Source organism: Bombyx mandarina, chromosome 22 (assembly GCF_030267445.1).
Source record: "Bombyx mandarina strain Sakado chromosome 22, ASM3026744v2".
NCBI classification, from domain to species: Eukaryota; Metazoa; Arthropoda; class Insecta; order Lepidoptera; family Bombycidae; genus Bombyx; species Bombyx mandarina.
Window position 1 is genome coordinate 11,726,293 of NC_143228.1, and position 24,841 is coordinate 11,751,133.

General features: G+C 41.2%; 1 protein-coding gene across 5 annotated transcripts in view; it reads right to left on the bottom strand.

Annotated features, from left to right (window-relative positions):
* heph (polypyrimidine tract-binding protein 1 heph) overlaps window positions 1–24,841 on the bottom strand; it is a 522,083-nt gene that overhangs the window by 198,157 nt on the left and 299,085 nt on the right. For 2 of the 5 annotated variants that reach the window (XM_028180565.2, XM_028180566.2), the window contains exon 1: window positions 19,509–20,139. The exons of 2 other annotated variants lie outside the window; for them this stretch is intronic. In XM_028180565.2, the coding sequence (XP_028036366.1) occupies window positions 19,509–19,511 (3 nt within the window). In that variant the 5' untranslated portion in view covers window positions 19,512–20,139. Of the gene's footprint in view, window positions 1–6,848; window positions 6,897–19,508; window positions 20,140–24,841 lie in introns of those variants that run through there. One more of the 5 variants, XM_089736955.1, reaches the window with a different exon arrangement.

Sequence of the window (24,841 nt, forward strand, 5' to 3'; positions counted from 1 at the left end):
GGGACTAACGGCGGAGGTGTTTGCGCGCCTACTACGGAGTGGGATGCTCGAAGTGATGTTCGGAGGGCGACCCCTTTTGAAGAGCACCGCTGCGCTTTTCGTGGGGTTGATGTCTATTCGCCACTTCCGGAACCACTGTCCCAGGGTGGCTACTGCGATCTGGAGTCGCCGATGAAGCAGCGACATCTTCCTACACGAGTAGTAGATAGCCGTGTCATCGGCGAAGAGCGCTAGATGGGTCTCCGGAGACCGGGGTATATCATTGATATACAAACTAAATAATAACGGGGAGAGCGCGGAGCCTTGCGGGACTCCGGCGGTCAGTTGACGGGGACGAGAACGAGTTCCCTCTACTCGATATCGAAACGAACGGTTCGACAAGAAGTCTCGTATGATGAGCACGAGTCTGTCTGGCACTCCCATGTTGTACAGTTTATAAATTAAACCGTTGTGCCAGACTTTGTCGAACGCCTTCGCGATGTCGAAGAAGAGGGCGCCGGTCGGGATTTGTTTACGCCTATTTAGTCCTATCAGAATGTGCTCCGTGAGGCGGTGCACTTGTTGTACGCACGAGTGTTTTGAGCGGAATCCGAACTGTTCGTCAATGAGAATTTTGTTCGCGGTAACAAAATCCCAGAGGCGTTTCCTAAGGAGCCGTTCGTAAATTTTTCCTATCGTCGAGAGGAGACTAATCGGACGGTAACTAGAAGTTTCGTTTGTCGGTTTGCCCGGCTTATGTATACCGATAACGTCCGCTTCTTTCCACACCGCGGGAAAGATGCAGTGCGTCATAGCGGCATTTAAAATTGTAGCCAACATTGCTATCAGTTGGACTGGCAAAAATTTTAGCGCGCGGTTGTGGATGCCGTCGGAGCCGGGTGCCTTCCTAGGTTGGAGGTTGTGGATCGCGTCTCTAACTTCGTCAGTGGTAATGGGGGGTAACGCGTCCGAGGGCGGCAGGGAAGCTCTGCGCTCGACCTCCCTGTCGACTAACTCGGTGTGTTCGGGGTCCGCGTGTTGAGTGCTGGTGGTGCACTGCTCTTGCAGTGCATCGGCCAGCAGCTCAGCCTTGTCATCGTCATCGAATGCCGGTGGTTGGCCTGAAGGGCGTATGAGGGGAGGCATAGTAGCGGTAGTTTCGGATTTGAGAGTCCTAGCTAGTCGCCAGTATGCTTGGTGGGAGGGCGCGAGTTGTTCTAGATAACTATGCCAATTATCGTTACGCGCGTCGCTTAAGCGGGAGTGGACTTCGCGTTGTAGACGACGCATCCGAATCCGGTTTGAATGCGTGGGAAGACGATCGTAGGCCCGGATTGCCGCGTTCCTAACTCTTAAGAGATTCCTAAGATCGGGGGACAGTCTGATGCGGTGGAAGCTGTCCTCCACATCGACTTCTTTTGAAGATCTAATGATCGCGGAAGAGATGTGATCGGTAATGATGTTTATGGATTCGACGGTGTCCTCGGGGGATGGATTCTAATCCGGGCCGCAAGGGAGGATTGGCGGAGCGGCGTCGGCTAGGCACGTGCCCAGCTTATTCCAATCCACCATGGTCCTCGTAACAGTGACTGGGTTGTGAGGGCGACCGAGCTGCATAACGACAGGTCGGTGGTCTGAGTCGAGCTCTGACATTGCTTCGATGGAACGTAAGCGCAGAGTTACGTTCCTAAGCAATGCCAGGTCTATAGTGCTCGGACGGAGCGCGATGTTATACGGATAACATGTTGGAGTTGGGGGACCGACTATTTCAAAGGTGACGTCGTCTATAAACGCGTCGAGACGCCTACCGTTGACATATGTACGATGGCAGTTCCACCTAGTGTGGTGGCAATTTAGATCGCCTGCCAGGATGACAGAGTCTCCCATGCCGAACAGTGACTCGATGTCACTGCTCAGAAGGGGCTTGTCCGGGGGGAGATAAACGGATGCGATGACGATCGGCTGGTGTTCCGTCAGCGAGATACGGCACACTGACGCCTCGATATGTAAGAGCGAGGGAGTATCGAGAGGGACAACGTGCAGGGCCCGTCTATAGTAAATGGCAGTCCCGCCTTTGGAGGCGGTGAGTCTGTCATTCCTAACCATGACGTAGTTCGCGACTTTTGGGTCGCGACGCGAGGGCTTCAGACAGGTTTCCTGCACTAATAGAATATCTACAAGATTATCGCGGAGGAATTCAAAAATTTGATCGCGTTGCCGCGCGAGTCCGTTAGCATTATAGAATGCTAACGTAAGGGAATACGGTTTTTCTCTACCTTTTTGCGCCATTGATTATCGGTAAAGATTTTATAACGTACGCGACACGGACTCGTAGACGTCCATGTGATCGAAAGCGGCCGCGAGCCGCTGTTCGGGGGTTACCGACCTACGTATCGCGTCTGCGAACGATCGCAGACGGTCGAAGTTGACTGCGGTGACGAAGTCACGCACGAGCGCGAAGTCGTTGACGGCAGAGGGTTGCGGGGGACGGAACGCGGGTGCGGGGCGAGGTGCAAGCAGGGGCTGGGGCGCGGGGCGTGTCACGAGCGGGGGCGGGGGTGCGGTTTCCGTTCCCGCCTTCGTATACGGCAACGGTTTTTTCCACGCCGACACCGTGGGAACTGCAGCCGGCACGAAGGCGAGTTTCGGCACTGAAGGCGCCGAAGTCTTTGGGCCGACGGTTCGGGGGGCTGGGTGGGTCGGACGTTTTCGCGGAGCCCTAGGACATCCACGGTAGTTCGCGGGGTGCCCTTGCTTAAGGCATAGGACACAGCTTGGAGGTTTGGTCGCGGTTTCCCTAACACGCGAGCAATCTAGTGTGGCGTGGTCGCCGAGGCACTTTACGCAGCGGGGGCGCGCGTGGCAATTACGAGCCGAGTGGCCGTAAAGCTGGCATCTGTAGCACTGCCCGGGAGTGCCACGTCTATGGGGGGCTTCAATTGAGATCCCGGATAGGCCGCAAATTGTCGTGAGACATGCGATCTTCTTTTTGGCCTCCGGGGTGGGTTCTAGCGCTACTAGAATCATGTTGTAGGGCTGTTTGCCCCGCCCACTGTGCATCCGGTGCACACTAACTAGCGGGAGGGACTGAGCGGTCAGATCGTTCTTAATGTACTCGATATCTAGCTCTTTTGGGACTCCGCGTATTACTACGCGGAGCTCGCGGTCCTCCTGAAGAGCATAGGTGTGAAAACCTATGTTCTCCTTTCGGAGGTATGAAGAGAGGGCCCTATGGTCGCCCGGCGTTGCGACCTTTATCTGAATCCCATGCGCGACGTTACGCGCATGGGTATAATTAATTTTATTTGCCTGAAGGGCCTGGGAAACGCGGTTCCACGCAGTTTTTTCCTGGAGAATCAGCGGGGGCGGGGCAGCTACTTTAGGAGCGGGCGCGGGTTTGGGACGCGGCGGTGGGGTTACACGGCGAGCGGAGTCCGACTCCGGTGTCACGACTACCTGCGGGCGGGAGGCGGTCGCGGATTTAGTCTGCTTCGTCGTGGAGCTCCGGGACTCCACGGCGCGAGTACGCTTTTTACCGCGCGTTACGGTTTGGAACCCATCCGAAGTTCCAGGCTGAGGGCTTGACGCGGATTCGAAATCCATCTCCGATTCGGTATCGGAGCCTGAACTCGAAACGATCGAGGTCGCGACGGACGAAACGCGCGATGACGTAGTCGACGCGGGCGCGGGGGTGGGGGTAGCGTTAGGCGCTTCGTGAGTCGCTACGTCGGAACGTGCGCTCGAATTTGACGCGGCGGCGGGGGGCGCGCGGCGTGCCTCCGAGGCACGTTTGAAGTACGCGGCGACGGACGCGGGGGGGGAGGGATTGCCACGAGAGGCCCTATACCTAACATACTCGGCCCTAATTGTCGGGTACCTTTCCCGGAGGAACCCGACAAAATCACTGTCACTAATAACACTCTCACTGAGTTCTTCCATGCTTCGGTCTTCTTGCCCGGGGGGGGCGGCCCCGGGACTTTTGTTGAACTCGCCGAAAGGCGAGGCCCCGGATAGGATTTGTAACCCCCCTGTGCTGCAGGACAGCAAGGAGCAGGGGGGGGGAATGCCTATGCCGTGAAAACGGCAATCGGCGGGGAAAAGGAAAGGAACCCGCTCGGGCTGTATAGTGCTACAGCAGGCAGAATCGCGAGCGGGGGTCTAGTCTTGAAAAAGACTGTTGTTTTTGGGAAGGGTTAGGAAATCGCTAGCCTGTGAGTGCCACAGGAAGCTGAACGTAGCGATTGGTTTTGCCTTGAAAAAGGCAGTTGGTAAGGGTGGGTTCGCGGTTACAAAACTTTAGCGCACAAAAATGGACCTCGATACGCAGATCGCAAGCGACCAACGGATCGGCACGTCCGCACTACTGAATTGTACGCACGATGTATTCACGGTCACTACACTGTCGAGCACAACTGTGAGTTCAGAGACGCAGCTCGCAAGCGGGCCACGGATCGGAAAGCACGTCCGCGCACGACCGAGTCGTGAGCGAGAATGCGTAGAGCGCTGAGACCGTTACTGCCGATTCTCCGGTGAATCTCTTAGTCGCCTTTTATAACTCTGTGGAATGCTTAACGACGAAGGGAAGACCTGCCACCCAGCGGATGATATCGCGGATAGTGTTGTATAATGGCTACCGTCACAACACCTACGGGAAGAAACGGAGTGAAACTATTCTAGGTCAAACAGTCTATAGGCCGACACTATACAACTATTTCTTCTATTCAGAAAAATCTAAACAAAATACATGAGAGTAACAATAACACTTCATTTATCAGACAATAAATAATTTAACCAAAAAAAAAAAAAAAAAACTCTCCTTTTCTTTGTAAAACTGACCTTGCATCGTGCATTAAAATCAACAAGTTTTTTTTTTTTTAAAAACACTCCAAACTTTTTATCCCCCCCTTCAAATTAATATTTATTTGGCGTGCAAGCGGTACGGTATCTCCCCATAGGTAAAGTAGCTAAGTTCCGTAGTACTGTCATCATTTAAGCCCCACATTAGCAAAACTTGCGCCGTTTATACTGACACCTGGGACCGCCGCGACACACTACTCGATATTTTACTACGAGAATTAACTGTCCTACAAAATGTAATTTTCAAGTTGGCACAACTTATCGTAGTAGCTTAAGTTCACAAGATTTTGATTGAGAGTCTATTTTTTTTTTTTTTCAGTTAAGCGAGAGTCACACGCGCGTCGCATTATTTAAATTGTTTGAGCATAAATAATTATTTTCGCGATTACGATATTAATGCGCCCCCGATATTTAACTAGGCTTAAATTTATAATTTAGAAATAATTGATACGCATTGCATAAAGAGTTGTTTGTGTCACTCTCTAGTCCACAACTATTAGTCTGTAGATGCTTTAATACGTAAAATCACGAAACAACAAATTGTCGTATTTATTACATCTTATACTCGGTATTGTGCGGCTCATCTCATCCACTATAATAAAAAGTGTCCTAACTCTTAATCAAGAATATAGCATGTGTCATTACTAATTTGCATCCAATTCCCGTTAGTTGTGCAATTTTGATAGTCTTTAATATTGATAATATAATAATAACAGTATACCTGCATACTTAGCTTTGTTTGCTATATGAAAAGTTAGCGTAAGTACCTACTATACCAAGGGGTCCGCCTTCGATTCCAGATCTTAATCACCATTTTTGTCGAAGATATTTAGTCTTCACTGTTTGAAGGGACATATTCTTGTCTCGTATTTAGTTTCAGTAACCATAATTTGAAACTTATAAAACATATTTTATTTTGATGTAAGTTCTGTTATATTGAGATTATAAAGTAATACTGGATGATTACTGCTCATTGTTAAAACATCTATTGCTCTTGTGAATAGTATTATAAAATATGGTCAGAATGACTGTTGAAACATAGATAGAGGTATTGAGTTCAGCTCAGTAAATTCATTCAGTACAGAATAAACCAGTGAATCCGTAGCTTTCAAATGTAAACAAAAAAACTAAAAGAAACTGACGGAGGTTCTTTTCAAACGCAAGCCGAAGTGAATACGTTCTACACGTTCACGGGAGGATAGAATTTAAATTTACAGTGTCTACCTTAACCAAATCGTTGGATATCGACCCGTGCTCTACCTGAGACCTAAAGGGCTTTCTGAAAGCCTTCTGTTTGTACAACCCGGTTCAGAGCTTAAGTATAATCGGGGCGGTTCTCTTCTTCATTCAAATTCTTTGACAGTACGTTCAACTAGTGTGATAAAATTTACATGCGTTAAAAATATATTATTTTTAAAATGAAAAGTGAAATTTTGGCCGATTAAGTTATTGATATTAAATTTAAAAGTCGCCGTGGCTTAAAAGGATATGACGTCCGGTGCATTCGTATCTAACGATGTAACAGTATTCGAATCCCGCAGGCGGGTACCAATTTTTCTAATGAAATACGTAGGTACTTGACAAATGTTCACGATCGACTTCCACGGTGAAAGAATAACATCGTGTAATAAAAATCAAAACAGCAAAGTTATAATTTGCGTAATTACTGGTGGTAGGACCTCTTGTGAGTCCACACGGGTAGGTACCACCACCCCGCCTATTTCTGCCGTGAGGCAGTGATGCATTTTGGTCTGAACGGTGGGGTAGCCGTTGTAACTATACTGAGACCTTAGAACTTATATCTCAAGGTAGGTGGCGCATTAACGTTGTAGTGTCTATGGGATCCAGTAACCTCTTAACACCAGGTGGGATGTGAGCTCGTCCACCCATCTAAGTTATGAAAAAAAAAACTAACATTTGACTGTACTCACCAAATATAATCAAGTACATAAAAACAAAAAAAAACACACACACACACATACACAGGAAATAAAACAAAACCTACTACTTACGCTGTAACCAACGTAAATCTACTTGAATTTTCTCTAACAACCACGTACCTGAGAACAAAAAAAAATTAATTATTAATAAAACGCCATCAGGTCAGAGAGTAGAAAAATTAATTCAATTAATGTTACACGAAATCGAAACAGAATTCCCGATACGCTTTAGCTGCGTTTGAAACAAACCAATACCCTCGCTGGGGAGCCACAGTGCGCCAGTTAATCGCCGCCAACTAGTGGGTAATCCTTTCTAGTGGTGTGCATATAACGACTGCATTCCGACCCGCGTCGCGTTCCAAGCGCATACACTGAAATTGCTACACTCGAACCGCTCAAAGCGATGACGGGCCGTATCATAGCTCGATGTATATCAGCAGCGTATGAGAGCGACACGCTAGCGATCACTATGTCTGTATTTTGTACAACTAGTACGAAATATTTTTGAATTGAGGCCATATCAGCTTCTCCTTGACGTGTAGGTGAGTAGGTAGGGCTCAAACCGGGTGTGTTGCTAGCATTGGCCCTAGCAAGGATCGGAAACGCGACCCACTGAGATGATCCCGCGAGAAACTCAGTGGGCTGTGTCTATGGGTTAATTCACTCGTTTAACTTTGTGTGCCCACAAGTATTTTATTGAGATGATTCTTTATCCGAATAAATTAGACGAGAAGCAGTATCGGGAGTTTGTTCTTAAAGTTCCAACTAGTAGCCTGTCGCCGGTCTATGCAAGTGACGCTCAATTCGCCAGCTCTTTGAACGAAATGGCGCGTGCCATTTCCCAACTTACACCAACTTCTGAAGCTTTCAAGTCTCACCCACTTCACAAAGTCAATTCGATGAGTTTTGGAACGAAAGTCCTTATGGGACGAGGAGGGGTACCCTAACCGGGAAAAAAACGTCCGTAACGTAAGATTTTTATTAGTAATGCACACAGTGTACGACTTAACTTTGTAATAACGTGCAAAAAATAACCTATTTTTTATTTATTTTTACCAATAAAAAAATCATAATAAAAAATGTATAAACAAATAATTATTTTCTTTATACCTCGAATAAAACTTAAAATCAATATTTTTATAATATGGAACTTCGTTCCTATCCGGTGTCCCATGACACCACACATCTTTTTTTTAGCTTTTTTGAGATTAAAGAAAACTAGGGATATTGTTCTGTAGTTTCACAGAGATGTTCTGAATGGGAGGCTGAGAGCTGCGCCGGCGCCGCGTGCATTGCCCTCGCGTGTCCCCGCGCCCTCCCCCCAAGACGTGGTACGAACGCGACTGACTGCATTCCGGCGCGCTTCCTGACCAGGGCAAGTGCACGGCATTACGCTGTAAGTACGCAGTCCGTCCCCCGCGCCACGCTCGCCCTGGCTCCTAGCTTACTACTGAGGGTTACACAAAGAAAAACGAAAACATCTCATTTCGGCACGGCAACGTAATTCAATAAAAAAATGTCTGATCAATGGCACCGCCTTTTGATGTGTAGAAGCGACGAGACTTTTCTCCTTTTAAAATAATCATAAAATCTAATACGAAAAAAAAAGGGAAAACTCCTCGCTCGATGTTCGCTTGTTCCGAGTAAGCCCTTTGTAATCTAATGCATTAAGATTATTAGGTTGTTGTAACATCATCTTATTTCTTTAAAAAATTACTGGTGATTTAGAATATTCTGACTGAGAAAGGTTCGTAGAAAACATTTTATATTTTGCTTATTGATTTCAATCTGAAAAGCTGTATGAATTTTCGAATCAAATAGCAGATGAACTAGCTGAGTGAGATCACAGTTCAAAGTGAGTAATTAATACCAGCGAGGAATTATCAAACGTAGATTCCGATCATGCTCTCAGCGGCTCCGCGTAACGTACTACACATAACTCAGGCCCGACGGTTCAAAAGCAAAAAGTACGGAAACGCCCGTAATAGTCTGGCTGCTGAAAGCGTTTTCCATGAGGCTTTTAAGCGCTTATCTTCGGAATGATAGCCGTTGCCGGACGTTGAAAGGTTGTGACGGCAATTTGCTTACATTAGGACATTCCCTATTCAGACATCGGTACACGAAAAGCTTAAGTTTCATTTTTGCCTTGTTAATTTAGGAATTGATGTAACACGCCAATCGAACCAAAGCCAGTCAACTATGAACTCGAAACATATTATTCAGGTATCCATAATGCTACAGAGACTGATGCGTCGGTTCGTTCAATTCAATTGAGTATTCTATTGTTTCAGAACGTAAGGCTACGTTGATACGACTTTGAAACGGAATACAAGTTTAACCTTTTAGTTCTTGGACAAAATACTGAAATGACAGCAAAATTTCCCTTCTGTACTCATTATTCGATTGTTATTTTAGCGTTCCCTATTACTGTACATTATAATAAGTAGCCGTGCAACGTAATATTATTAAGTGAACGAATCAAGCTAATAATAAACTGTTTATAATTCAGTAGATTATAAAATCTCGGGTAGGCTACGAGAGTGCGGTCTCCAGTTGTGTTTGTTTTCCTCTGCTATTTCTGGCTCGCGTCCGCGGCGATTGTTCCATAAGTTATGGCCGTTGAGGTTAAAAAACAAAACTATCAGAGAATAAAAGTGAAAATATTGAACGAACCCTATATATTATGTTACGGGGGATTTATCGTAAGTGTTCTTTGGAGTTGTGTAAGGAATTTTTCGAGGTTCCAGCTTTACGCTGTGGGTTGTTGAAATGATTATTTTCAAAATTTTATTTTGCTTTTCACGAACCCAAAGATCCTTGGTGTATACTATTATTTTGTCTCTAAACAGAGGCGTGAATTCTGTCGCCTTCTTACAGAAATTCAGACGAAGTTTCAATTGAATTTGAACCGCTGCTTTTACGTGGTTCACTTTGTGGCTAGAAAATACAAATTTCAGCTATTCTTTAGCGGTATCAGCATGATAATGACGCCTAAGGCAAATAATCTTTTTCTTACATTTTTCACAATACAAGAAAAATCGAAAATTTACTATAACACAAAAACGTAGATATTTGCGAGGTATGTTTGCACGCATCGCGCTGACGCGGTACCTGGCTGTTGCTCACGATTCAATTGCGACCGATAGTTTCGGTATCCAGATCGTTATTGCTCCAAAGTAAACCAATATTGCCGTTAATGGTCGATCAGTTTCAACGTTTGCAAGCATTTTTCTCGGATTTCTGTTTCGAAGTCGGATTCGTGGCGACCGTGATACCTTTATGAAATCCCGCTTCCCACATTGCAGATTAAAATAATGAGTTTCACTTTTTTTTCTGTGACTCTACAGTTTTCCAGATTCAAGACTTTGACTTGGATTTAAATATATTCAGGTGTTGGTTTTATTATAGTGTCCAATAAAGGTTGCTCGATACTGTATTTTAACGATTGGAAAATTAAGAATTTTTAAGAAGGCTTTACGCAAAGTTGATGAGTTTGGCGAAATAGTGGTAGCACCTTATCCCTCCTCGTCAATGGATAGCAGCGTTTTCCGAGCGTTATACCAGCATCCTTAGATCACGAGATTGTTTTTTTTTTTGCAAATTTATGTATTCTCAAATTAGAGGAAGAGGTAGACCTAAGAAAAAATGGATAGATGTATGAAAAATGATATGACTAAGAGGGAAGTCAGCGAAGAAATGGTATATGATAGAGAAGTATGGAAGGAGAAAACATGCTGCGCCGACCCCAGATGACTGGGAGAAGGCAAGGGGAATGATGATGATGATTATGTACAGCCAAACTGGCATGGCCAACGATGAGTGGTCACCGTATCTGGTGGACGCCAGCAAAACCAAGGCACAGCCAAGAAATAAGGTTAAAAATCACCACTGAAGAAAATTTTCTTAGAGCCACTAGCTCTAAGAAAATTTTATATAAATTATTAAGAAGATTATGACAAAATGATATTATTAAATAAATTCAGAATTTCTAAACTTCTTAAACATTTTGTGAAGACTAAATCATTGTTCGGAGCTTTTATCGTCTTCCATCTTAAATTGCACAAAAGAAATTGACAATATTAAAAATTACTAGACTCGTAACAAAGGTACAAGAAATTTATTTTTTTGTCGGTAGCTCAAAAGGAAGGTTAAAAGTTAATAAGCTTATGTACAATCTACCTCTTTTATGCTGACCCGAGAATTTTTTCATGCCATATTTTTTCATAACCTGCACTATAAAGAAAGAATTTTCCACTTCTCCGTGACGTATTTCTTCACAATACCCTTTCTTCGCATAATGCTATTGTTGAAGAAGCAGTACAATTATTATTAAAGAAATTATTTCTTAATACTTGTCCATAGACAAGTCCTTTTGTTTTTAAAATACCGTGTTTTTACATTGTCTTGAAAAAAAGATAAAAGGCAGATTCGGTTTTAATTGATTCTTTTTCCCGCTTTTTTTTTAATTCTTTATTAGAGCCATACACCTATTAGGTTAAGTCGGCTTCCCGCTTTTAATGATCAAATAACTTTTTTACTTTATTTCATTTTTCCTGCCAATCACAGTAAGTCAAATATTTCGATTTTAAAACAATTTCAAATGTTTCTTTGAACACCACGTCCGGTAATTCTAAACCGCGATACAAACAAATAAATAACACTTTAATTATTAAAGCAGCGGTTGAGTTTCACCCGATATTAATATTACGCGAGAGAGCCGACGAGGAGATATTCAACGAAATTGCAGTTGGAAAAGATCCTATTAATGAACGTCCTGAAGGTCTTTGTCCGCTGTCGAAGCATTTCCTGCACAATCGCTCAGAAACCGAGTAATTATGGAGAAAAATTCGTTACTCCGTACCTTGCGTCACTGGTAAAATTTATAAGTCGATTCTCAAAAGAACTAGTTGTCCAACAAGTCAGTTTTGTGACAATAAAAGGTTACGTGGCTTACATGAGATAGGAAAGGAATTTTAATTTAATCTGTAGGTATACGAGAAAAACGCTTACAGATCTGTACAGTACTAATAAGTCAAAGTTTATGTTATGTACATTCCATCAAATCTCGGTACAGGTTCTTACTAGTGGTAGGACCTCTTGTGAGTCCGCGCGGGTGGGTACCACCGCCCTGCCTATTTCTGCCGTGAAGCAGTAATGCGTTTCGGTTTGAAGGGTGGGGCAGCCGTTGTAACTATACTTGAGACCTTAGAACTTATATCTCAAGGTGGGTGGCGCATTTACGTTGTGGATGTCTATGGGCTCCAGTAACCACTTAACACCAGGTGGGCTGTGAGCTCGTCCACCCATCTAAGCAACAAAAAAAAAAAAAAAAGATTTATCAGCCACTGTAGGAAAAGATTTTATTTTAGAATGTTATCGTTGTGTGGCAAAGGTTGTCGCCTAGTCATTTAAACTGATGTATTTCATATATTTAACGATATTGGATTGATACGCTAGTGTATTTAATAAAGGAATTCACTGTGTACTTTTATATACTCAAAGAGCTGCAGCTAATTTTCATCAAAGTTCACTTTGCATTTTTTAAAGGACACTTAAAGCTCAATTAAATTAAGAAGGAATATTTTTTTAAAGAGGTTTGCGCGTAATATACCGATTATGCTTCAGACTGTACTGAACATAAATCAGTCAGTTCTAGAAGTAGTAGGTACTAAAACTCGTCTAAGGGAAATCAATAACAAACATATTCTGACTTTTCTTTAAAAAATCGCCCGTCTAGGTTCAGGTAGCCTTGAGATTTTGTTTTTGACTATTAACACTGTGTGGTGAGTGATTACTGTTGTCCATGGACATCAAAAACACCAAGGGTACAGCAGAAACGAATCTGAACGCCAGTATTACGAGAAAAAATGATTATGTACTGGATTATTTGCATGTACTTCTAGAGAAGACGCTAAAAATGGCCAGAAAGACAATAGCGGGACAGACCAGTATTCTCAATATTCCCAAATGTATTTTTTATGTTCTTTACACCTAAACATAGGTAAACTTAGTTACGGTACCATAAAAACATAACTTAAATGAAAATTAATTACACTACTTGCTATCATAATTAAATTAATATCATTTTTCAAAAGATTTTTGGTCATCAACATTGCGTTTTTAATGTTCTGCTATATTCAGGACCTAGACTTAATTCCCCTTCCCAGTGTTTTGAAGTTATAAAAGTATTGTAACAAACAATTTACAGATTTATATCAATTGATCAAAAACCACTGGATCATTGTCTAATCGAAAAGGTTTCCGGCTACAAACACTTATTTTCAATCACAATTTACAATCTAAACTACAATTAGATGATTTAACAGAACTTAAATCGCAAAAAAGCCTCGCGTACATGAATCTTCACATTATTTTAACAAAAGAGTAGCTACAAATAGTAAGAAGCTGGTTTTTACAGACACCCGTCGTATCTTTAGTGAGTTACTAACACATATTATTGTACATCTGTTCTGCTCTCGCGTGTGGTACGGTTAAAGAGAGCGAGTGTGATGGAGAATTAAGAAATTTTAAAGTACGGTCGGTAAGCTCAGTCGACACTTGAATCTACGTTCCGGTTCGTAGTCGGCACGATGACCTTATATTATTTATGGATTGGAGTAAAATGTGGGCGAAAGCGTTGTGAAATTTTACGAAGACACATAGTGTAGTATTTTTATTTACATTTGAATATTCTATATAATAACGAGTTGTTTTTAACAAAATTAATTTATAGTTCATAACGACAATTCGAAATGTTGTATTGTATATTAGAATCGCTTTTAGTGTTGTTACTTGATGATACACCTCAAGCACTTAACATTATTTAATATTGCCTTTTTTTTGCTTAGATGGGTGAACGAGCTCACAGCCCACCTGATGTTAAGTGGTTACTGGACCCCATAGACATCTACAACATAAATGCGCCACCCACCTTGAGATATAAGTTCTAACGTCTCAAGAATAGTTACAAAGGCTTCCCCACCCGTCAAACAGAAACGCATTACTGCTTCACGGCAGATATAGGCAGGGCGGTGGTACCTACCCGCGCGGATTCACAAGCGGTCCTACCACCAGTAAGTACCCTGTCTATGGGTGACTGAAACAAGACGCTATTAACATAACTGTCATAACAGATCATTTAAAAATATAGTCTGTGTTTATTGCTATAAGCACCATTTTAAAACCAGTCTCCCCAATTATTCTATTGGTCGGCGGCAATATCTAATCATCGGCGGTCTAATCATCCCATAATCAAACGCTAATCGCTTAACACCGATACTATATAATTATAATATGTTATGAATTTTTCTCAAAACACGCGATGACGCAACTGGGCCCCTAGGAGTACAACTTTTTATATGCATGGCCGTAAAATGACCAATCTTGATTTCAGTAGAGCTTTTGTCTTCGAATTCGCGGGACAAGTGGCTTATCGTATTATCGTTGTCGAAAAAATATATGAATTATTTGGAATTGAAACGGAAAATTTACATTTGATCATTTTCTTTTTGAAATTTAATTTCAACGTCACAGAGAAGCGTATCCCCCGGTAGCCGTACTCGTCGAACTCGACAAAGAGTTCGCCGTGCAACCTAACCCATAAATCAGCTCGCTGAGTTTCTCGCCGGATCTTCTCAGCGGGTCGCGATTCCGATCTGGTAGTAGATTCATTCGCGAAGCAGCTGCTCTTGAGCTGTTAGGTCTCCTTCGGAGGCGCTCGGGTAGCTGTTAGCAAATCCCACCCCTCCTGGCTGAGCCTTTGCTCGCCCACCTGTCCTGGTGAAGCTGGAAAGGCCTCCGGGCCACCAGTAATACATCAATCATAAAATAAAAAAAGAAGCGTATGAGTTAGTGGCCTGAATTACCATCCCAAAGACAAAGTTAATGTCAACGCACTTGAAACTCGAAAATCAATTACAATTGAAAACGACTACCCTATTCAACAAATGGCATGATAATTATATTAGTAATTTGCTGGGTTCTAAAAAGATATTTTGGCCCGCCATTCGCTCCCAATATCCGTGAACTGTCCCGCATACTCCGCGCACTTTCTAGACGCGGACACCTCATGCATGAGGCTTGGTCACACGCCCGAAACAAAATAAAAAAGGTAAACTATACTCTGTCCTTTTTTGACATTCCTACCACCCTAATCACACTACTAAGTTAATAATCAGATTTATTCAATATATTGCTTTCCACACGACGAATGTTTGTTTGCTTAACGATTTTAGTCAATTTTATCATTCCACGAAAAAGAATAATAATTTGGAAAATAGGTTTTTTAGATAGCTTTAGTTATAGATGATGTCGCTTACGATACAGTTAATGTCCACAGATGTTTCAATTTTACTACGTGAATACGATTCACTTCGTACAGATATAAAAAGGCCTAAGTCTCAATTAGCACTGTAACCCCATTGCGTTATTAATCAAAACTACATGTACTTTAAGCCGGAACATTTTTCTTTGCATTTAATATGGTAAATAGTTTGTACTGATTGAAATAATAAACAATTTTAGTTTTTATCAAAGACCAGCTGACCCGGCAGACTTCGTAGTGCGTCAATCGATAAATAAAGGACCTAAACTTTTGTGTAAAATAAACTTAAAACAAACAAAAGGGATCCGTCCGACGGGGGACACATCAAAGGGAAAACCAAAATTGTTATTTTTATTTCATTCCAAGCATTTTCATATTTATCTACCTTTTAAACCTTCTCTGGACTTCCACAAATAATTCAAGACCAAAATTAGCCAAATCGGTCCAGCCGCTCTCGAGTTTTAGCGAGACTAACGAACAGCATTTCATTTTTATATATATAGATAAATATTAAGTGCACAAATTTATAAATTATATAAAATAATCTCTACGGATTGATTGAAAACTCTGATTCTACGGAAGCACTTCGGTTGTTTCGGTTTTGTAAATTATATTCCATTGGGAGCGTTGATAGTTTAAGATGATCCCGACCTCGTTTTTACCATCGCAACGTCTGCCGGAGACGAGTTTATGTGCTCGGTCCAGAATCACTGCATTCATCAAGAGCGCGTTTCCCGACATAATTTTTGCTATATGCCACCCGCCTTTGGAAAGAAATTCCTTCTTCAAGCTTCCCACAGCCCACTAAGTTTCCTGTCGGATCTTCTCAGTAGGTCGCGATTCCGATCCGGTGGTAGATTCCGCGAAGCACTGCTACTGATAGGGTTAGTCTTACTAAATTCTCTCAGGCTGAGCCCGTGAACTCACTAATTATCCAGGCTGAGCTGGAAATAGTCTCTTAAGCTAACAGCGAATAGGTAGCATTTTTGTTTGGTTGTAGGTTTGGCTATTTTCCTGGCATTGCTAACGTCGATGAGCAAAGGTAACTAACTACTCACCATTAGCTGGGCCATATGTTTGACTGACTACAAAGACCATAAATAAAACAAAAACTATTTCTGTCTATTCTTTAGTCAAGATATAGTTGAAGTCATCAATTACAGTAACATTTGGAATAGTACGGTACAGTCATAATTAGTTTTGATAAATTTTATTACGATGTTTACATGGTAGTAAAGTTTTCTGGGAATATATTAATATATATTATACATATATATATTTTACTGTTATCTAAAACTTGAAATCGTTGAAATAATGATAAAATGACGACATATTTAAACAAAAGGGGTACAAACGGAGGAGAATACTGCAACACTAGTATTTTTTATAGAGATATTGTATTTAGTTGACTTTGCCAAGGCCCGACCATACTGTGATATCAACGCTTGAATTATTAAAATAGATGATACTGAATTTAAAATTTGTATCATTTTAGAGGAGGAGGTTTTTAATGTTTAATTGTTCGTTGCACTCCACAATTTTAATTCGAAATCTGTACACTATTAATCCTAATTACCATTTTTGATTAGTATAACGTTCACAAGTCATTCACTTAAAACTATAATGTATAATTTCGAACTCAAACATCTAAAGACGTAGCTCTCGATTTTGCACTTTTCGAATTTAGAGAGCGCATTTTTTTTTAAAGTTTATTTTTATTGTTCTTGTAGGCAGACGAGCCACACGGCCCACCTGATGGTGAATGGTTACCGTCGCCCATGGACTTCAGCAATGCCAGGGGCAGAGCCGAGCCGCTGCCTACCGCTCAATACTCTCCACAAGCCTCGTTTGAAAATAGAGTTCGAAACTGTTTTGACTTAAGATGATCGTCACAAACAAACGTAACTTTCTCAGTGAAACCGTCACATGCGAGCCATCATCATCATCATCACGTGACAGAATTTCTGAATTAATCATTGAATCGGAATTAATGCATTCATTAGATGAATGCAATTAGGCGAACATTGGCGAATACCGTTACGTGCGGCCGCACACCGCAGCTTTCCAAGTAAACGGTGAAAATTGATCACATATAAACGCGATACAAGAATATCTTACACGACTTATTAGTAAATGCATGTAAGTTACTACTCTGGGTTAGACTAGACTGTATTTTTTTGGTTCTTTTGTAGTATATAGTCGGATGAGTTAATTGACTTTTTGTTATTAGATTATGCTCACATACGAAAAGACGGCTTACGGAACCATCATTCATGTCATTATCCGTGATTAATGTAATTCTTGTTGTCTGGCCTAATATTGCATGCAATAGTGATCCTTATTTAATTCTACATTCTCCCGTTTTTTCCTAATACTGCTTCTTCTTTCTCTTTTTTCACCTTACCACACTAGGTGGGATCGGCACAGCAAATTTTTCTCTTCCGTTCTCTTCTACCAGTCGTCATCGCAACACTCACTCCTCTCTCTCTCATATCGTTATTCACAAACTCCATCCATGTCTTCTTTGGTCGACCTCTTCCCCCTCAACCTTGCACTACCATTTTCATACATCTCCTAGTCTCACATGCATCTTCTGTCTACGCATCACATGTCCATACCACGCTAACCGTCCGCTCTTTAATTTGTTATCAGTATTAGAAGTATTTTTCCCAATACTTTATAAATCACTAGCGACCCACCCTCGCTTCGCTTTGGGAAACGTAATTTATTATTGATTTTTCCACTATTTAATGGATATTATTATACATATAAACCTTCCTCTTCAACCACTCTATCTATTAAAAAAAACCGCATCAAAATCCGTTGCGTAGTTTTAAAGATTTAAGCATACACAGGGACAGACAGATTTAGGAATAGAGAAAGCGACTTTGTTTTATACAATGTAGTGATAATGAAATATTACTAAGCAGAATCAAATCATGATTTCGTACGGTATAAATTAATTGCAAATGAAGGACGCCGCCGTATCCAAGTATAGAGTATTCCGTTATCTAGACGCAGACTTCCTTGAAGTATAAGCATGGTAATGGTTCTTCATTCTTCGGTTACATTTTGTGGTCCGTTATAAATGGCCGTCGCTCTGAACAGTGACGTGCGTGATGTAAATTCAAACGATATTATTCAAATGAACATTAGCAGTGATTTTCTCTTACATTTTTTTTTGTTTTTTTTTTATTTTTTTTATTTCGTAGCAACGACAATGCGTAGACTAGTTTAAGTGAATAAGGAAAATGTACATGAAAATATCCGCCAACCAGATTAGAAATTTTTTTTTATTGCTTACATGGATGGACGAGCTCACAGCCCACCTGGTGTTAAGTGGTTACTGGAGCCCATAGACATCCACAACGTAAATGCGCCACCCACCTTGAGATATAAGTTCTAAGGTCTCAAGTATAATTACATAGCGAAAGGGATTTAATTACGTTAAATTATTGGACGCGTTCTCAACTGACCGTGCTGTGAAAGAAAATTAAGACGAGGAACAAATATTAAAATAAACACATCCAACGGGTGCTCTTAATGAGAAAACTTTGATGCAAGTCTTTCATTCGAGTCGAAGCTCTCTGTCATTGAGTTGCGCCTCTGTGCATACGTAGATAAGGCACCTGAAGCGAAGTAAGTGTACACAAATAAAAGTTGATTTGTTATCGAGTGCCGAGAGTGTTTCGTTCGATTTCCACTTCGCCCCTAAGTTCCGGGATTGCATTCGAAATCGCGTTAAAAGTTTACATTCACCAAGTTGTCGGCGCGAGTTTAAAACGTTATTTCGGTTAAAGATAACAAAAGTCCCGCCAGACAAATTCGAAAAGTCGTATTTTCCGATTTAGAATATTTGTACTTTGTGGAACGCGGTGTCATGAATGTTCTTAACAGTCACTAATTAGATTAATGTTAATAGATTATTGCTTATAAATAAATATTAACTAAATAGGAGAACAGTTTGAAGTGTCAAAGTTCATCAATTAATTTCAATATTCTCACGAGATCAATATAGTCGAAGTTAAATTCGCCGCGGAGACGTTAATACGCTTAACTTATGCGTGCGAACTTGAACTTCTCTTAGTTACGACTTACGAGCCAAGTTAAGCAAGTAAGGAACGCTTAGTTCGCTTGTCTATGAATAACTTCATTAAACGACATTACATGGTAAATAATAGATATTTATATTTGGGTCGGTACAAGTTTTGATCGGTGTGCTATTCGTGTCGTATTCAGGGTTTGGAAGCAGCGATCGTATCGCTATACATTATTTGTCGGCCCGAGAGACTTATTATCAGATCTGTTCGTTCGTAACTTTGGCAGCGTCGTATTCTCCACTTGTAGAAAGTTCTAGATAAAGCTATAGAAGAAGATATAAACCGGATACGGAAGTTGTGCGGACTTACCATGTTAGAGAGCAGCAGTCGATGTTGTTTAGCGACTTGGGGATCTAGAGCTTGGAGTGGGAGAGCGAGGGTCAACGGGAGAGGCAGTGACAATGGGAGTGGATGCGGAGCCGGCTGCACGAGCAGCGGCGGGCAGCAAGCGCACGGCGTCACGTAGGACACGCACCCGAGCTGCGGTGGGAACAGCGTGCCGGCGGCCTCCTCGAGGCCTCGCACTCGTCTCTCACGACCGCATCCGCGGCCGACCTCCGAGCGTTCGACGGTCTCTTGCACCGCCGACTTCCCGAAACTCAACTCGACTCTCGTACTCTTTAGTGCCGTGACTTAACAGCCGACCTGATAATACAGGTCACTTCGGACGACGCGCGGGAACTTTGAAAGTTCTCAAATGACTCCCAAAGTGCGGAAAAAGTATCGAAACTCGAGCGCTAAGTTACGGGATAGGACCGGATCGCCGCGAGAAAGCGGGAAACTAAGTGATCGGGAGAAGCGAGAAACGACGCGCAGGGCTCGCGAGAGTGTGGAGAGAGTGGCGTCGTGCACGGAGCACAAGTCGCCAGGCCGGCGTTTGGCGGTGGACTGAACGGCGAGGCAGGTGCGCGAGACGCGCGGAGGGCACTGGGGGCGGGCCCACCTGACTCACCTGGGCGCCTGCGCCGCGCTCGCTCAGCCTCCGCGACCACATCTCCCTACATCTCTACGCTCTCTCTTACTTTTAAACGCTACTCTAGTGTGCGGCGAACGGACTTTCCGCTGCAACTTTTAACACTTGATATGAAAACTTTCGAAGTTCATACGACTGAATATGATATGGACATTACGTTGTGGCTATTAGGTTTGTTTTTTGTTACTTTTTTTTTTGTTTAGTGACAAATGAAAACGTTATCAATATTTTTCAATGACCAATGAAAAAAAATGTTATTTTAAGAGAGAATGTCCCGTTTTTTAAACTACAACTGCATTGCACAAACCAAGCCTTCTCATGGTTCGTTGAAGAGAAAATCCGAAAATCGCTGAAAATTGACGACTCAACGTCGCAAATAAGCGAGCATTATCTTGCGGAAATCTTTAACGGGTAACGGGGACAAATCGCATTGATCTCAGAGGTCCGACTTTCGTTAAAGGACATCTGAGCACGCGATGTAAGCTCATTGTACGTGCTTACGGAGGATTAGGCACCTTTTAACGTCGCGCACTATTTACCTTTCCTTTCTGAAAGCAGGAGACACAGATTACTCCGTCTCGTTAGTGGACGAGGAGTAAACAAATAAGTATTTACCTGAACAGGTTCCACTTGAAAGCACGCTTAATTCCATTAGAAATCTTATTTTCTTCGAATGTAAATAAAATAAACAAGCTTAAGCTGTCTGTGGAACGAGCGAAGCGGTTACAATTAATTTTTAATTATGTGCATCCTTATTCGCCAAAGTTTATCAAAGTCTGAGATTTCACATATTCTTTTTAAAGAATTATGAAGTTTTACAACTTACTAGATTTCGCAGAAAGCAAAGGATATTCGGCGAAAATGTTATCCAAAAAAATATATATACTATATTCATTGCTTCTTTGTTACTTTTCTGATAGGTAACGTGATTAGATCGATGAGCTTAATACATAAAACATAGTTTAAAAATCGTCGTGACCTATGAATGATTAATAACGTGTAATAAAACTCAATACCGCAAAAATTATAATTTGCGTGATTGCGTACAATTGAGACAAATCTTAAAACAGGATGGCGGCATTCACGTTGTCATGTCAAGAGCTCCAGTAACCATTTAACACCAGGTCTTGGCCAGGTCCAAGGTCCAGCGGCTTGGCTCTGTCCCTGGGATTGCTGAAGTTCACTGACGATGGTAACCAATCACCATCAGGTGGGCTATATACTCGTCTGCCTACAAGAGTAATAAAAAAATAAAAAAGTCGACTATGAGCTCACAAATTAAAAACTCAAATTTAAAACCTTTTTTTGATAGAAACTAGCGACCCGCACTCGCTTCGCTTCGGAAACTGTAATTTGTTATTGATTTCTCCACTATTTAATGGATTTTATTATACATATAAACCTTCCTCTTCAATCACTCTATCTATTAAAAGAAACTGCATCAAAATCCGTTGCGTAATTTTAAAGATTTAAGCATACATATGGATATAGGGACAGAGAAAGCGACTTTTTTTTATACTATGTAGTGATATGTTAAAATCGCAAACATATTTATCAAATCCACTTAAATGACACATTAACAAACACAAACCTTCCGAAGAATAACTTAAATTTGAATTTATCGGTTCTTACTTTAGCTTTTAGTTTTCCACAAAAATTAATAAAGCTACAGAAATACAATTAATTGCTTAATAAAATACTTTATTAAATTGTGAACTCAACTAATCATTTCATTTTAATAACGCATTTCTGACTTGCCTCCTTCATTTTATCGGATATTTATTTATTATCGAAAAGCCTCCATTATTTGTAATAAAGTTGAAGCCTTTTGACGAACTAACGAGAAATTGTTATTAAAACAGATTACTATTATGATTTCCATTTGTAATTAATTTCTTAGTCGTCGGTGTATTGTAGATAGATTTTTGTATACACCAAAAATAAATTTAAAAAATTCTTAAATTGGTTGCTCACTTCTCGGAAATTTTGCTTATTAGTTAACTACTTTTAATTTGTCAAAACATTTAACTATTTCTTTAAGTCAATTCGTAACCATTTTCTGGATGTTAAAAAATGCTTGAACCCGACTTGAATTTTTCAAATTTAAGAATGTGTAAATAATTCAAAACTCCTTTAATCAAATACTAAAATTCAAACGTTTACTCATAATTTTTTTTTTTATTGCTTAAATGTGTGGACGAGCTCACAGCCCACCTGGTGTTAAGTGGTTACTGGAGCCCATAGACATCTACAACGTAAATGCGCCACACCCCTTGAGATATAGTTCTAAAGTCTCAGTATAGTCACAACGGCAGCCCCACCCTTCAAACCGAAACGCATTACTGCTTCGGCAGAAATAGGCAGGGCGGTGGTACCTACCCGTGCGGACTCACAAGAGGTCCTACCACCACCTATCTAAAATAATAAAAAGTTTTAAATGAATTTAAATTATTTGAGATAATTGTTATGAAAACGCGTATAAATCATTTTTACGCGTAAATTTGTACGTACATATAGTTACATTAAATTTATATCAAAGCACATGAGTTGATGCCATGGTATAGAAATATAAAATGTACCGGCTGTGGATTCGTTAAGCTGAAACATGACTGGTACCACAGAGAAATGAGAGGCAGTAGTGAACCGTGGTTTAAGCCGCCAGACAGAAAATGCCAGCGTCAATGTTGAATCTGAAGACTTTTTTAAATATGGAAATATTAATATCGTGGAACTTAATGTTTATAATTTTAAATATTATTTAATTCGAACCCGTTTTTGTGTGGAATTAAATGCTTCAATTATTCCTGTTTTATTTATTCCTCCCATCTATTATTATATTGAATAATGTTCATTACCAATTTAACAAATTATGGTGTAATGGGTAAGACTACTGAGCTAATAGTAGGCCGTGGCTTGCTCTTTGGCTCTTTGGATCCTTAGCTCCTGGAATTGTTGACATGCATGAGCGACGGTAACCACTCCACCATCAAGTGGGCCCTAGACCTAAAAGGGTCATAAAAAAGAGATGTATGGAATTAACCGATTATACCACTGTATGTCTTTTTCTCTGTATATTTGTATGTATTACTTACGTGATCACGAATGACTTTTTGTTGAATATTTTTAACAAAATCAACCCGAAGATTTGTAAACATGCGTTACACTTTATTATTGCAAAAACACAGACGAGCTCACAGATAACACAATCAGGGAGGGCTACACCCCCTTTTTTTCAGGCAGGGGGAGAACCTCATACGAAGTGTCCGCGCTTCAGGGCAAGCGGGGTATCTTGGGCTTGACCCACAGTCTGCATTTTGGGAGCAGACCGTGGACCCAAGGATATATACATGTATATACCCTTCCTCCTATCTTTTCCTACCCATGTCCTACCATCACTGAAAATACTAAGACAAATTCGGGTAGGACACAAGGGTAAGTTTAATCGGTTATTTTTAGCCAACACATTTCAAATAAAATCAATGGATTACCACAAAAATATTATTTTTTTTAACGTAAAAGGAATATTTCAATTTAGAAAGGTATACAAATCAAAATGAATACATTCAAAACACAAAGCTAATCGTCTACTATATATCCTATCATGCTCCAAAAACGGCTGTTTTCGATAGTATTAATTTAATTCTCGTCATCGGCACATACGAGGTAATTAAGGGGAATTATCAGCTTGTTTTTGAAGACACAGAAACGTTATCTCTGTTACACTAATTAGATTAACTTACCCTTAAGCCAATATGTTCAAGACGTTCGGGATTCAATTATAATAGGGAAGATTCATGAGGTTTTTATTTTCCTCTAATCGTAATACCGTCCACAAAAATGGTTCGTTTTTGTGATTTATGTACATAATATTTGTCGGGGGAGATACAGATGGAACGTTTTTAAAAAGTGTGACGTCAGCATTGCTGACGTCACGGTTATTGCTTTGTTGACGACAACTCATGTTTGGGTTTCCGAAACAAAACTTCACGAGAACTTCACAAGAACTTCGTATATTGCACGAGAAGCATAACAACGTTACAGAGATATCCGTACAGTACAACGGCTCGGACACGAATCAATCAGTGCTAGACAGCACGGCCGTATTTATGGGGCTTCGTACCCGTGAGCGTGTTGACACGTTTTAAACACGTGAGCGTGTTTACACGTTTTTCAAACACGTGAGCGGGTTTACACGTTTTTCAAACACGTGAGCGGGTTTACACGTTTTTCAAACACGTTTTAAAGTATTGAAATTACAATAAAAGGAACTGTTTAAAATTAATTTCTTATCACAGAGTAATTAGTTGATGATCAGTAGGTAAATAGTCATATTTGCGCCGACACGGCCATACTGACAGGCGGTGCGCGCTCTGCACCAGCCGCCCATGTATGGTGTATCACCAGAGAGTTCTTGGAGTCCATCTGAAACAATGGAATGTCTGTTTCTGAGATTGGTATCTGTGTACCTTTTTATGTTACTTTGAAAGTAACTTATTTTGTGTAGTTTTATATTGTGACGTACACTGTGGTACTATGTAGTGGACGTACACTGTGGTACTATGTAGTGGACGTACACTGTGGTACTATGTAGTGGACGTACACTGTGGTACTATGTAGTGGACGTACACTGTGGTACTTATGTAGTGGACGTACACTGTGGTACTTATGT